At 37.1% G+C, this 16,385-nt stretch overlaps 2 protein-coding genes across 3 annotated transcripts in view; one reads left to right on the top strand and one right to left on the bottom strand.

The window, feature by feature from the left end:
* LOC121374200 (fukutin-like) overlaps positions 1 to 16,385 on the bottom strand; it is a 41,589-nt gene that overhangs the window by 1,070 nt on the left and 24,134 nt on the right. The window contains exons 1-8 of one of the 2 annotated variants that reach the window (XM_041501183.1): positions 13,111 to 13,211; positions 11,021 to 11,155; positions 8,847 to 8,909; positions 6,385 to 6,570; positions 4,414 to 4,694; positions 2,820 to 3,082; positions 1,156 to 1,289; positions 487 to 611 (exon numbers count right to left, since the gene is read on the bottom strand). In XM_041501183.1, the coding sequence (XP_041357117.1) occupies positions 487 to 611; positions 1,156 to 1,289; positions 2,820 to 3,082; positions 4,414 to 4,694; positions 6,385 to 6,570; positions 8,847 to 8,909; positions 11,021 to 11,116 (1,148 nt within the window). In that variant the 5' untranslated portion in view covers positions 11,117 to 11,155; positions 13,111 to 13,211. Of the gene's footprint in view, positions 1 to 486; positions 612 to 1,155; positions 1,290 to 2,819; positions 3,083 to 4,413; positions 4,695 to 6,384; positions 6,571 to 8,846; positions 8,910 to 11,020; positions 11,156 to 13,110; positions 13,212 to 16,385 lie in introns of those variants that run through there. The other variant, XM_041501184.1, reaches the window with a different exon arrangement.
* Positions 13,351 to 16,385, top strand: part of LOC121374201 (solute carrier family 35 member E1 homolog) — a 23,110-nt gene continuing 20,075 nt past the window's right edge. The window contains exons 1-2 of the mRNA XM_041501185.1: positions 13,351 to 13,802; positions 15,219 to 15,289. Coding sequence (XP_041357119.1) covers positions 13,478 to 13,802; positions 15,219 to 15,289 — 396 coding nt within the window. The 5' untranslated portion in view covers positions 13,351 to 13,477. The remainder of the gene's footprint in view (positions 13,803 to 15,218; positions 15,290 to 16,385) is intronic.

Raw genomic sequence — 16,385 nt, 5'->3', positions numbered from 1 at the left:
GAAAACATTTTCATGAGGTATCTTACTTGCCAAGATGATTAGATTTGACTCCACTTAAAAAATAACGTTACTTCTGGTCTGACTGTAAAGAGAAATGATCCGTATTAACACTTACTTGAACAGTAACGTTACCTTCTGGTCTGAATGTAAAGATAAATGATCCGTATTAACACTTACTTGAACAGTAATGTTACCTTCTGGTCTGAATGTAAAGATAAATGATCCATATTAACACTTACTTGAACAGTAACGTTACCTTCTGGTCTGAATGTAAAGACAAATGATCCGTATTAACACTTACTTGAATAGTAATGTTACCTTCTGGTCTGAATGTAAAGATAAATGATCCATATTAAAACTTACTTGAACAGTAATGTTACCTTCTGGTTTCAATGTAAAGATAAATGATCCGTATTAAGACTTACTTGAACAGTAACGTTACCTTCTGGTCTGAATGTAAAGACAAATGATCCTTATTAAACTTACTTGAACTTGTTGCCAACCCACGCCTCTGTTCCGCCATTCCATACATGGTCGACCTCTTCATAGAAAAAAAAGAGATCCAACTTGATTTCTCCGGCTTGGAATGATAGTTCATAGCTATCAGATTCCTGTTATAATGGGGGAAAAGGCACATCATTTTTCTTTTAAAGAAGTATAAACTTAATGTTACTGTCTTTGTAATATCAAGGTTCATACACTTTTTCCAATTAGCCAAATTCAATGATTTTTCAAAGGCATTTGCCATGACCTTTTTTTAGGATTGTCACAAATATTTTTGTGATCAACCTATTACAATAATATAATTTTTTTCTGACATGAATTGATGATCTCTTGTATTAATTTAAATGGGAAACAAATAATAATAATCCAATTTTTATTTTTCACCACTTTCCAGGTTTGGAAAGAGACATTTGTAAATTACGTGAACACCTGAATGCATGGCCACACTGTGTTTTGAAACAACTTGTAAGATAAATGTTATCTAACAGCTACTCGTGTAGTATTCTCATTTTGAATATTTATTAAGTTATAACAAGTTTAAATAGAAGCTATTTCTTTCAGTTATTATTATGTCATTTGAGCCATAGGTCGGAGAGATTTATCTAGCCCCACACAAAAGCTGTCTACTTCAGTCCAGTGGGTACTGAATACCTTTCCAAAGACATGTTTCAGTCGCAGACCTCGACTTTCAAAAGCATTAACAATGTCCTCCTTGTAATCCTTGATGAAGATTCCAATATCAATGTCCTTGCTGTAGGAAATGATGTCACACTGACGAAACCAACCTGTAAAACAAATATTGATCTCATAATTCAAACATCAGGCTATAGTTCCAAAAATAGTGAACATTCCCGAGTTGACATCTCATTTTAAATACATTATTGATAGAAATATCAAACAATGTTTTACAAACAGAATCAATAAATATAAATTCAACAACCATGTTTTAAAGCTAAAACCCCATTTTTCTCAACAATTAAAAAAAAAGTATTACAATTTGCATTCTCGAATATGAAAAAAAAGGTTTTTGTTAGTTCCCTGGGTTGAAATTATGCATTATAAAATAGTAACAATCCAAGGTTTCTGAAATCATTATCCTGTCAGTATAATCTCTATGGGTAGTGCTCCCATACAACATCCACTGGAGCCAATTTGACAACATGAAAGAAAATTACTTGTGTATTTAAAACTATATTATGCATACTATTTATAATTATCAGAATTATTTTCACTTGTAGATTTATGTTGATGTACAAAGCTAAGCTTCAAATGCTTCGTGAAATTTGTCCCTAATATATACAAGAATTCACTACAATTAAATGTAATTAAATACCATACACTTTTTCTGAACATACTCAGGTGCAACTAAAATGAACTATAGCCAATTTGGATTGACCTAGGACCTATAGTTTGTGAGATTGACCTAGGACCTATAGTTTGAGAGATTGACCTAGGACTATAGTTTGAGAGATTGACCTAGGACCTATAGTTTGGGAGACTGACCTAAGACCTATAGTTTGTGAGACTGACCTAAGACCTATAGTTTGTGAGACTGACCTAAGACCTATAGTTTGTGAGACTGACCTAAGACCTATAGTTTGAGAGATTGACCTAGGACTATAGTTTGAGAGATTGACCTAGGACCTATAGTTTGGGAGATTGACCTAGGACCTATAGTTTGTGAGACTGACCTAAGACCTATAGTTTGTGAGACTGACCTAAGACCTATAGTTTGTGAGACTGACCTAAGACCTATAGTTTGGGAGACTGACCTAGGACCTATAGTTTGGGAGATTGACCTAGGACCTATAGTTTGTGAGACTGACCTAGGACCTATAGTTTGTGAGACTGGCCTAGGACCTATAGTTTGGGAGATTGGCCTAGGACCTATAGTTTGGGAGATTGACCTAGGACCTATAGTTTGTGAGACTGACCTAGGACCTATAGTTTGTGAGATTGGCCTAGGACCTATAGTTTGTGAGATTGGCCTAGGACCTATAGTTTGTGAGATTGGCCTAGGACCTATAGTTTGTGAGATTGACCTAGGACCTATAGTTTGTGAGATTGGCCTAGGACCTATAGTTTGGGAGATTGGCCTAGGACCTATAGTTTGGGAGATTGACCTAGGACCTATAGTTTGGGAGTAACTCATCTAAACCTGAAAATTTAATGTTAAACTTTAATGCAAAAGTTGATGATATCATCAGAAAAGTAATACCTATATCTCACGTTTTTACTTCAAAAAAGATGAGACAGTAATAATTATGAAGAGTAAACAATGTTGCCGTAGGTTCAAACACTCATGCTAACTGTACCTAAACATGTTCCACTGCTCAGCCAGAATCTAACACCGAGATCATCGAGGACGTCCTTAGCTCGAGACAACAACTGTCGAGACTTCCTCGTGAACAGCTGCGCCTTCTTCGAATCATCTCGGCCGTATTTGCCAACAAACAATGCAGCCCGGGTGTGGTTACACTCGATAAATGTTGACTGAGGAACCTGGTTAAGAAACTCCTTTACAGTGTGAGGTAGAAACACCCATAGTCCATCAATTCTGGCCCGTGTCAGCGTAAACCTATGAAGGAGAAATATGTCCTGGGTTAAATTTTGTTCAGTATTGCATTCAAATTAGCTACTCAAGTTTCAGAAATCACTACACAATTATTAAACATTTAATATTAGTTGCTAATCAATTTTCAAAATGATTAGCAGCTATCATTAATCAAAGTTCTGAGAGAAAATAAAATCCCTACATATAACCAATCAGAATTAGAACACAATTTGAGAAAAAAGAAAGAAATGTTTTATTTAACGATGCACTCGACACAATTTATTTACGGTTATATGGTTAAGGACCACACAGATACTGAGGGAGGAAACCCGCTGTCGCCACTTCATGGGCTACTCTTTTCGATTAGCAGCAAGGGATCTTTTATATGCACCATCCCATAGACAGGATAGCACATACCACGGTCTTTGATGTACCAGTCGTGGTGCACTGGCTGGAACAATTTGAGAAGGTAACATAAATATTTTTAAGAGTTTAATATTTCATATACCGTATATCGCTGTGTATTAGCCGACTTTTTGATACAAAATTTATCAAGTCAAAGGCTGGGGTCGGCTTATCTAAGGAGTCAACATTTTATTGGAAATGTAAAGTTAGAATAGTGACGTCACGGCTCGACTCGATCTATTGTCATTATTGTGCTCTGCATTTCCGCTTTCATAAAGGTTTAATATTGCATTTTAACACAAGCTATTACAAATAAAAGATATTAAAATTGTATATATATGTTCATCTTTAATAAATGTTGGTGTTTAAAAGTTATTTAGTAATATTTATCTGTTTAAACAACAATAAATGGTGACCGATCAAAACAATTTCGGAAAACTTCGCAGGTCACGTGTCATTACAAAACTGCTTACTAAACCGGTGAACACGTTAATTGTTCCAGCTTCATTTGTTTTGTTTGTCGGCTTGGGATTAATCGACACGGGTGGTTGGGTATGGTAGGGTATAGCCGACTAGTAATGAAAAGACCGATTAGCACAATCAACAATGCAAACAGTCACTGTGTTTTTAACGTGTGGCTGCAATCAAGAATGTTTAGGTATATTTCGCTATCTTGGTACTTATATTTTACGAGAAATAAATTAACCGGACACCGTTTCTATAAATAGAAATCGGCTACTGCTTCCGGATAAGTTTGCTGTGACAAATGACGTTTGAAAGCAGATGTACTTTGTCATTTTGTAGAGACCACACAGACATCTGACTTGGTTAGTTTTATATAGGGGGGTCGGCTTATATACAAGGTCGATAATTTTAAAGCCGATTTGGAGGGTGAAACTAGGGGGTCGGCTAATGCATGGAGTCGGCTAATACACAGCGATATACGGTACCTGTCATATGCCCCTGATGTATGTGCGAAGGTGATTTTAGGAATCACGTGATCAGGCCCTTGGGGAAGAACTATAGCACTGTGCCAGAAATAACTGTCTGTCCGTGTGTAGAAGACAACCAGATGTATGAGCGGGTCCGTTCGGTTTCCTTGACCAATCAAGTAATGTGTGGGAATGTGAACCAATGAGCTCCGGTTTGCAGACACAAATCCTGGGTCTTCCTCTGTGAACCTTCGAACAGTTAGTCCACCACTTTTCAAGGATTTAATAAACGCATCATTCTGAAAGACAAAATACATGTCTGATAACAGTCAAATTTCACCTGTGTGATTACCAGAAATAGATAACTAGGAGAAAACAAATTGTGCATCTACATTTTCCATCATTCATGTCGAAACTCAAGTTGTAAAATTTATATGCATGCATTATTTTCATTACAAATATGTATTGCAAATACCAATGGATGTTTGCAAAATTTACACATCACGAATATGTGCTAAGGTGTGTATTTGCAGACAGTACATACCACCACCTTTGATATACCAGTCATGGGGCTCTGGCTAAAAGAAAAAAGGGTCTACAAAGGTGGTTCAATGATACTACTCTAGCACCTCAAACTAAACTAAATCCTGTAAACAATTTTACAATTTTATGCACAGTAAACCATTTTGCAAACATTTTCTCCGACAGGATCACAAACTTTAATTAATGATATTACAGGTTGGAAATCTCCACCCCTGAAAACTGATACGTCCTTTAAAAAAACAGTGTTTAATGATTGTATTTGTATTTATTGGTGGACATGTTTAATCGGTTTGATCGGTCTCTGGATAAGACTGCCATACCAATATATGTAATGCATGTTAGTGTATTTGTATTTATTGGTGGACATGTTTGATCGGTCTCTGGATAAGACTGCCGTACCAATATATGTAATGCATGTTAGTGTATTTGTATTTATTGGTGGACATGTTAGATCGGTTTGATCGGTCTCTGGATAAGACTGCCGTACCAATATATGTAATGCATGTTAGTGTATTTGTATTTATTGGTGGACATGTTAGATCGGTCTCTGGATAAGACTGCCGTACCAATATATGTAATGCATGTCAGTGTATTTGTATTTATTGGTGGACATGTTAGATCGGTTTGATCGGTCTCTGGATAAGACTGCCATACCAATATATGTAATGCATGTCAGTGTATTTGTATTTATTGGTGGACATGTTAGATCGGTTTGATCGGTCTCTGGATAAGACTGCCATACCAATATATGTAATGCATGTTAGTGTATTTGTATTTATTGGTGGACATGTTAGATCGGTTTGATCGGTCTCTGGATAAGACTGCCATACCAATATATGTAATGCATGTCAGTGTATTTGTATTTATTGGTGGACATGTTAGATCGGTTTGATCGGTCTCTGGATAAGACTGCCATACCAATATATGTAATGCATGTCAGTGTATTTGTATTTATTGGTGGACATGTTAGATCGGTTTGATCGGTCTCTGGATAAGACTGCCATACCAATATATGTAATGCATGTCAGTGTATTTGTATTTATTGGTGGACATGTTAGATCGGTTTGATCGGTCTCTGGATAAGACTGCCATACCAATATATGTAATGCATGTTAGTGTATTTGTATTTATTGGTGGACATGTTAGATCGGTTTGATCGGTCTCTGGATAAGACTGCCATACCAATATATGTAATGCATGTTAGTGTATTTGTATTTATTGGTGGACATGTTAGATCGGTTTGATCGGTCTCTGGGTAAGAATGTCATACCAATATATGTAATGCATGTTAGTGTATTTTAAAAATTGTAGGTGCCCTTACTAAATCATGTGCTCCTTCCCTAGCAAAATCAAATAACCATTCCTGTATTAACATATTTATGGAGCTAACTATAATATTCTACCGAGAATTGAACTGGAAAATATAAATGGCAGTTGAATACTTACTTTATTTTTCCAGTCTGAGTCCAATACACCAAACGTCACAATATTTTTTTCCTTACAGAAGAACACACAATTGTTGTGATCTGTCGATTCATTGACCGAGATCCACGCCTTCAGAACAGCTGGCTCGACCACAAAGACCGGAACTAGGTGACCATTGCATTTTGACTGGAACAGGTACACCAAGATCTAAAACATGGTTTTACAAAGTCACCTATAGTGTCTAAACCAACCACCAAATCAAATCACATATATGACAATAAAAACGTTTATGCAGCATTATTTCAACATACAGAGCTCACACTGGAACGAAGTTTGGTTTAGACACTTTTTAAATATGTAGTGTATATCCATGAAAATTATTAAAATCAGGTTAATTTAAGGAATATTTTATTAGCCAAAGACTAAATGTTGTAGCCACTTTGTACAACCATCAGCAATTATCAAATTTGACAATGGACATATATACTAGTACCATGAACATAAATACCTTAAATCCTTAGAAAAAATTGGGTGTTAAGCTGCTAGTTTAAGACATAATGGAAAGCATCTTTGACACAACGTACCCTAGTTCCACCAAATAATTGTCACCCTAATTTGAGTAGACCCCATACATGATTCAATCACAATAATAGCTGGTCCATTGATACTTGTTGAAATTAAACTGCATGAACTTACTGGCCAGATAAAAGAACATTTTGTAACAAGTCGTGTCACATATCTCACCCATAGCAGGCGTACAATACAGTATTTAATGTTAAGTGTACTTCCATAGTGAGATATTTATTGGTATATACTGCTACCAACAATAAAGTCAACTGTAGCACAGGCATAAGAAGAGTCAGATATACGCTCACTCCTTACATACTGTCACATGAATATGTATGTAGCACAGGCATGAGAAGAGTCAGATATACGCTCACTACTTACATACTGTCATGTGAACATGTATGTAGCACAGGCATGGGAAGAGTCAGACATATGTTCACTACTTACATACTGTCACGTGAACATGTATGTAGCACAGGCATCAGAAGAGTCAGATATACGCTCACTACTTACATACTGTCACGTGAACATGTATGTAGCACAGGCATGAGAAGAGTCAGATATATACGCTCACTACTTACATACTGTCACGTGAACACGTATGTAGCACAGGCATGAGAAGAGTCAGATATACGCTCACTACTTACATACTGTCACGTGAACACGTATGTAGCACAGGCATGAGAAGAGTCAGATATACGCTCACTACTTACATACTGTCACGTGAACATGTATGTAGCACAGACATCAGAAGAGTCAGATATACGCTCACTACATACATACTGTCACGTGAACATGTATGTAGCACAGGCATGAGAAGAGTCAGATATACGCTCACTACTTACATACTGCCACGTGAACATGTATGTAGCACAGACATGAGAAGAGTCAAATATATACGCTCACTACTTACATACTGTCACGTGAACATGTATGTAGCACAGGCATGAGAAGAGTCAGATATACGCTCACTACTTACATACTGTCACGTGAACATGTATGTAGCACAGGCATGAGAAGAGTCAGATATATACGCTCACTACTTACATACTGTCACGTGAACATGTATGTAGCACAGGCATGAGAAGAGTCAGATATATACGCTCACTACTTACATACTGTCACGTGAACACGTATGTAGCACAGGCATGAGAAGAGTCAGATATACGCTCACTACTTACATACTGTCACGTGAACACGTATGTAGCACAGGCATGAGAAGAGTCAGATATACGCTCACTACTTACATACTGTCACGTGAACACGTATGTAGCACAGGCATCAGAAGTCAGATATACGCTCACTACTTACATACTGTCACGTGAACACGTATGTAGCACAGGCATGAGAAGAGTCAGATATACGCTCACTACTTACATACTGTCACGTGAACATGTATGTAGCACAGGCATGAGAAGAAAAAGAAAAAGAAAGAAATGTTTTATTTAACGACGCACTCAACACATTTTATTTACGGTTATATGGCGTCAGACATATGGTTAAGGACCACACAGATTTTGAGAGGAAACCCGCTGTCGCCACTACATGGGCTACTCTTCCGATTAGCAGCAAGGGATCTTTTATTTGCGCTTCCCACAGGCAGGATAGCACAAACCATGGCCTTTGTTGAACCAGTTATGGATCACTGGTCGGTGCAAGTGGTTTACACCTACCCATTGAGCCTTGCGGAGCACTCACTCAGGGTTTGGAGTCGGTATCTGGATTAAAAATCCCATGCCTCGACTGGGATCCGAACCCAGTACCTACCAGCCTGTAGACCGATGACCTGCTACGACGCCACAGAGGCCGGTAGGCATGAGAAGAGTCTGATATATAAGCTCACTACTTACATACTGTCACGTGAACATGTATGTAGCACAGGCATGAGAAGAATCAGATATACGCTCACTACTTACATAGAGATTACGGTTATTTTCCTTCTGTAAATCACCTTCATTAGCCTCGAGTTTGCTTAATGGCTGAAACAAAAAGGTAGAATACATACATGTACAATGTATAATCACAGTTACCTCTAAGGTGTAGTATACCAAACTACAACTCAGGCTTCTCAGCTATTTTCATCGGCTATTTTAACTTCTTCACTGGCTACATCTTAAATCTTATATCACAGATTACTTACACTATTTAGCAAGGTGCTAAGATAGCTGCCAAGATTAAATAAGACAATTGATACTTGAAGAATAAAGCAGACTTTCACTTCAACAATAGTTGTAAAGCTATATAATATTTAGGCCTATATGCATTGTATATCATGCTGTATTCTAAATCTGTTTAGTCTTGTCGTTTGATCATTCATTGACTATCTTCTTTACTTAACAAGTGCAGTTGTTCTGCTTTCCAGACGGTTCGTCCACTGGACAATTCGTCCACAGACAATTCGTCCACCGGACGATTCGTCCACTCACCTCGGACAATTCGTCCACTCGACTGCATTTTTTTCAAACATATTAATAGTTATTTCTTTGACATTGTAATCGTTTCTTAACATTATTTTGTGGTATACTATAACCAAAAAAGTAAAATAGAGTTAGAATTCAACATTACTATCCAGTTTTATTAACTGTTTGTATTCATTATCATGCGGATAATTCGTCCACGGACAATTCGTCCACTCGCTCGTACACGATGTGGTAAATAGGTAATGCAAGCCTCCGCGTCGGAAGAATTTATTACCCCTCCGTCCATACACCCCTGAGCGTACTGTAACCTCACCGTGGTGCAGGGGTGTAACATTCTCTTTGAGAATGGCCAATACAGCACACATTGAAATTTTGAGTAAAAGTCAGTATCTATCTGTGATATTTGTAATTTTGCACAATTCTTTACAGTGTTTTTATTTAAATCTTGAATTTTTATATTGATGTTGATCATCACCTTATTTGTTTGCATTGCCATAGTTTGACACCCAATAGCCGATGTATTTTTCATGCTGGGGTGTCGTTAAACATTCATTCATTCCGTCCATACAGGTAGTTAGCGGTGCAGCTTTGAAATAAGGCGTGTTGTTTTAGACGCTACTGGATCCAACTTGGTGAAACAAGCTTAAGCAGTAATGAGCCTGCATTGCTAATTACTTCACAATATCACAATAGAGGACACCTGTACACTTAATTGGTAAAGCAAACAGAAACCATACAAGTTGAAAGGGAAGGGCTAAAGATTATCTTTACTGGGCATATTGTACTAAAAACATCCTACGACATGTAGTGTGAAAGGCGTACATTATAGAAACAAATAATAACCGAATAAATAGAAACACCAAATAATTATGTCTGCAGAACATTGTTATAAAAACATCTACCAAGCATAATCTAATGCAATATCATTTATTTTCACCTTTGTAAATTTATGACACAGCAAAAAAATAATACGGGGTAAAATATATCTAATAATTTATTTAGCCCCCACGTACATGTAGTACACATTATTTAGGCCGTGGACGAAATGTACTGGGGAAATAAAAACCCAGTGGACGAATTGTCCGGAACTGATTTTGTGTAGTGGACGAATCGTCTCAAGTTCCTCAGTGGACGAATTTTCAGTGGACGAATCATCCGTGGACGAATTGTCCAGTGGACGAATCGACTGCATCCCGTTGTTCTAACAAGGGATGCAGTGTTTCACGACCCTTAAATTGAAATGTTGGGTGTGATGGGGTGTAGTCGTGCTCATATTCCTCAAAAATTTAAATATGATGAAATTTAAGATGATTGTACCAGTAAAACAGTTTGCAAGCATTTGGCCTTCTGAACACACCACTGGCAATAATGTTTTTAATGTAATCAATTCAAATTGAAGTAAAATATAAGTCACAGTGACCTACTTACCATGTTTATGTTAATAATTCTTTTATTCCTAAACCGTTGAGTTAAATTCATTCTTTGTACTAGGGGTGTCATCAAAATATTGGTTCATTCAATTTAACTTGAATATAAAAAATACCTGTTCTTTAAAGATTGAAATATAGCTGATGAGCTAACGCAGCAGGAAGCCGATTCCAATTCATTCTTTGTACTAGGGGTGTCATCAATATATTTGTTAATTAAATTTAACTTGAATATAAAAATACCTGTTTTTTAAAGATTGAAACATAGCTGATGAGTTGAAGAAGCAGGAAGCCAATTCCAATAAAAGCCAATGTCTTTATTATTGTTAACCTTCGCATCACATGATTTCAACCTTCCAGCATAGCCTGGCTTATACTCTGAAATAAACCACCACATAGTTTTAAACAAAAGGCCACATGGACCAACTCCTAAAAAGGGCAACCCACTCAAATTTGGCAATTGTGAAATAAAATTGGCAAACAAAATGTTAAAAAGGTGGATATTGGACGTCGTCAGTCAGAGGAGAGATCCTCGGGTCTTGGATCCACCCATGTTAATGATCAGCCTTTGTGTGGAGATAGCACAACACTATTACCTATGTAGCAGATTATACATTTTTGATGTTACATCAACTGGTCACCAAGTATTGTGTTTAAAATACATAATTTAAAAAAAAGAAGTTTAGTTTAACGATATTTAGCATATTGATTTATTAACCATCGGCTAATGGATGTCAAACATTTGATGACTTATACATAAAGTCTTAGAGAGGAAATGCCTGAAATCTTAGTGGTATAGGGGCATGTAAAAATACTCCAAGTCTAGAGAGGAAACCTGCTATATTTGTTCCCATTAGCAGAAAGCAATTTTTCATATGCACCATCACACAGACAGGATGGCACATACCATGGCCTTTATTATACCCATTGTCAAGCACTGATTGGAACAAAAAATAGCCCAATAGGCCAACTGATAGATCCTAAGACCGACAGCGCATCAAACAAGCACGTCACCACTAGGCTACGGTCTGCCCCCATTAAAATACAGTTTCCTGTATCTAATATACCACAGTTTTTAGTTTAATAATTGTTGTGTGGCCTTGTGTCAATAATCTTGCATGATGGGGACCAATACCAACAAAGGAGTATAAAAAAACTTGAAATCCTTTTATCCAAAACACAGTCAGTCCATTCTGGATAGGTGTGTTGGGTTTGTTCTTGTTCTATTTATACTCAACATCAAAATGTACATTTGTAATATCATAATGGTTTATTTTATACATCTGTATACAGTACTTGACAACCACTTGGTCACTGAACCTTTTTTAAGCGATACTTTTCACCACTAAGTATGCTCTAGCCCTATCCTGAGTCACATCTACTCAGGATAGTTAGGCTGAACTTTGTTTTGTTTAACAACACCACTAGAAAACACTGATTTGTTAATCATTGGCTGTTGGATACATGTGTGCCATAATTGGTAACTCTGACACATGGTCGTTAATTAGCAGCAAGGGATATTTTATATATACATGTATATGCACTTTCCCACAGACTAACAGCATATATACCACGACTTTTGCTTTAACAGTCATGGGGCACATGTTGGGATGTGAAAAACCCAATGTGTGAGCCGAGGAGATTCGATCTTATAACCCAAGCAAATCAGGTGTGCACTTCACCAACTCCATCGGTGGTATTAGATAACACTAGTAGTTCTGTTGGGCGAGTGTTCTAATCTTGGTTTCTTGTCCCACAGTATAGGCCGTAGACATGTATGCATTTGACGTAAAACGGTGAAAGTGGATTTTTTATTTATATATATCGGTGCCCGGACTGACTCATGATCCTTCCAAATCGTGGAAAGACAATAATCACTCCCCCTATTACCATAGTTTGACACCCAATAGCCGATGTATTTTTCGTGCTGGGGTGTCGTTAAACATTCATTACCATAGTTTGACACCCAATAGCCGATGTATTTTTCGTGCTGGGGTGTCGTTAAACATTCAATGATTCATTCATTCCCTCCCCCCTAAGAAAAAAAACAAAAACCCACACACACACAAACTTTAACTTGCCTCTTAAAGAAACAATACACTAATTGTTTAAAAGTAACAAATAATTCGGAGTTGGGGCGAACTGATTAAAACGTTGGGGCGAACTAACAAATAGTTGGGGGCGAACAGGAAAACAGTTGGGGGCAAACAGGAAAACTATTGGGGACGAAATGGGTGTGGAAAGGTTTTCTTTTGCTGGAAATACAAAAAAAAAAAAAGAACAATAAAGGCTGGCAGTCCATGTTGAAAATCGTTTCACTGTTGTATAAAGACCTGGTATTATGTTCTACGACTGAAGCCATTGTCGAAACTGGTTAATGTTTTTCGCTCATGGAGGCTGCCATTTTGCTTTACCATACATGTACATAATCTTTAAACTCGGAACTCTTCGGATATTTCCGTGAATCCTACCGTACTCGGACGAGGTGTGTCGCAAAAACTATGGGTTTCCAGTTACGAAAACTGCCGACAATTAGCGAATATTCCCGAAGTTCCGGTATTACAACAGCGCCCTCTTAGTAAGCAACGTGGATGTTGAAATTCAGCAAAAACATCTGAAATGTGTGGTAACATACGCCGGTTCAGACATGAATGTATTAGTTGATATTTTTTGTATTAATTATTTCGATTAATATTCACAATGGAAGACGTCCACCCGTATGTGGATGCTCTAAAAATCGTCGTGATATGTACGCTGTGGTACGCTAGCAGCACCAGCGACAACATCATCGGTAAAATCGTCCTGACAGATTTCCCATATCCAATGACAGTTACCATGGTTCAGCTGGCTACGGCAGCGACACTGCTGGGACCCATTGTCAAATGTATGAGAGTTCCAAGATTGACAGAAATGCCAAGGCAGTATTATGCTACAATGATTGTTCCATTAGCAGTGGGAAAGTTTTTGTCTTCCGTGTCATCGTATGTAAGCATCTGGAAAAGTTCTGTGTCATACGCTCATACAGGTAATTAAAGGACATATTATATTTTTGATGGAAAAAAAATGTGTGGCAGATATGTTACTGGTTTTAGGAAGGAAATTTTTTTTTAACAAAAAAAGTTTGTTTCGTTTAACACCACCACTAGAGCACATTTGTTTATTAATAATAATCATCAGCTATTGGATGTCAACCATTTGGTAATTCTCATATCGTTTTAGAGAGGAAACCCGCAACATTTTTTCATTAGTAGCAATTAAGGGATCTTTTATGTCATCCCACAGACAGGACAGCACATACCTTGGCATTTTGGTAGACAAGTCATTGTGCACTGTCTGGAACAAGAAATAGATCAGTGGGTTACTGACTGGGATTGATCCTAGACCAACCATGCATCAGTCAAGCGCTTTGCCACTAACACATGACGGAATGTGCTATCCTGTCTGTGGGATGGTGCATATAAAAGATCCCTTGCTGTTAATGAAAAAATGTAGCGGGTTTCCTCTTTAAGACTTATGTAAAAAATACCAAGTGTTTGACATCCAATAGTCTATAATTAATAAATCAGTGTGCTCTAGTGGTGTTGTTAAACAAAACAAACAAACACAGGGCTACATCCTGCCCCCTTTTATCGAAACATAACTCAATTGAATTATGTTTATATGGCATCAGACATGGTTTTAAGGACCATAAAGATCATTAGAGAGAAAACCTACATTGTCGCCTCTCAATGGGCTACTTTTTTCAATTAGCATCATCCCACAGACATCAGTTATGGAGCACTGGCTGGAACAAGCAATAACCCAATGGGATAATTAAACAAAACGAACTTGAACTTTAAGGCGATTCCACGTGATATGACTAAAGTAGCTGATGGCATAGCAACCAATGAAATTGTAGTGTTTGACTTGTCACAATGGGCTATTCTCGTACGAAGCACTCCTATTGTGTGGCATCACCTTTAGCGTAGAAGCAGGTTTCTTCTTTCACGGTAACCCGTTAGGCAGTGTCCTGGAGACTGGACAGGCAGCTGATCTACAGTGGCCAATATTCAACTCATCGGTGCATTTAAGCTGGACATAAAATTATTCTTAGTATTTTGACAAATTCTGCTTAAAAATTAGTATTTTGACAAATTCTGCTTAAAAATTGTGACCAGATAAAGACTGTATACTGTCAGTATGCCTTTTCCAGACATAATAAAAGTTAATTAAACACACTTAATCTTAAAATCTAATTTTCATCGTATTTTATAATGCAATTTTAATTGTCATTCATATATGCTAACAGTCGCACTATATTTTCAATTGTCATTGATGTTTAGACACTTACATTATGATATGTATACATATGGATTTAATACTCATCATTTTTATACTGTTTGACTATGTAAGGACAATATTTACTGTACTATATTAATGAAGGTAACCTTTTTCTTTCCAGTCAAAGCAACTTTGCCAATATTTACTGTGATATTATCAAGAATAATTATGGGTGAAAAACAAACTCTAACAGTAAGTATTGTAAATGTATTGTCATGCATCAGTCTTGTAGTATGTTAAATACAGGGGTTTCTTCGTCTCCAAGTATGAAATAACTAGCTTTTCATTATACATATGTATTTATCAGCTAAAATACACATAGCTAGTGTTGCAGTAACTCTACTTACCCTAATACTTTATTTATCTACATTAATGACTCAGGAGCAGATAAAAGAGACGATACGAGGTTTTTAGCTCGCCTAGTTTTGACAGTGATTACTGTTAGAAACAATGGGGTATGGGAGGGAGGCTGATTTTTGCCCAAATTAAACGAAAATGCATGAATCTGAATAATGATATTTATTCATATACAGATCTGCATTACTACCATACAGCTATATATACATGTAGCTTTCCAAATGAATCACTGTATTTTAACATCGTTTACAACTAATATTGTGAGTAGAATGATGGAAATGAAGAAAAGATTTAAGGCCAGGTCATTTTGTCCGAATGTTTCCATCATTTTTGTACAAATGCAAATATTTGCCCCAGCACTTGGGGTGGGTGGGTTGAGCAGTTTATCTCATCTCTCATATCCTTGTGTAGAGTTATGAACATGTTTACCATTGCTTCTTGCAACCAAATCTCATCTTGAAGTACATGTATTCGTGTATGGTCCTGTGTGAATCATCTACATGTATTTGTGTATGGTCCCATGATGTGCTCGTGTTAATCATCTACATGTATTTGTGTATGGTCCCATGATGTGCTCATGTTAATCATCTACATGTATTTGTGTATGGTCCCATGATGTGCTCGTGTTTAATCATCTACATGTGTTTGTGTATGGTCCCTTGATGTGCTTGTGTTTAATCATCTACATGTGTTTGTGTATGGTCCTATGATGTGCTTGTGTTTAATCATCTACATGTATTTGTGTATGGTCCCATGATGTGCTCGTGTTAATCATCTACATGTATTTGTGTATGGTCCCATGATGTGCTTGTGTTTAATCATCTACATGTGTTTGTGTATGGTCCCATGATGTGCTTGTGTTTAATCATCTACATGTGTTTGTGTATGGTCCCATGATGTGCTTGTGTTTATAATCATCTACATGTGTTTG

Source organism: Gigantopelta aegis, chromosome 6, assembly GCF_016097555.1.
Source record: "Gigantopelta aegis isolate Gae_Host chromosome 6, Gae_host_genome, whole genome shotgun sequence".
NCBI lineage: Eukaryota > Metazoa > Mollusca > Gastropoda > Neomphalida > Peltospiridae > Gigantopelta > Gigantopelta aegis.
Note: the sequence above shows the minus strand (reverse complement) of the source record. Positions and strands in the feature narration are given on the sequence as shown.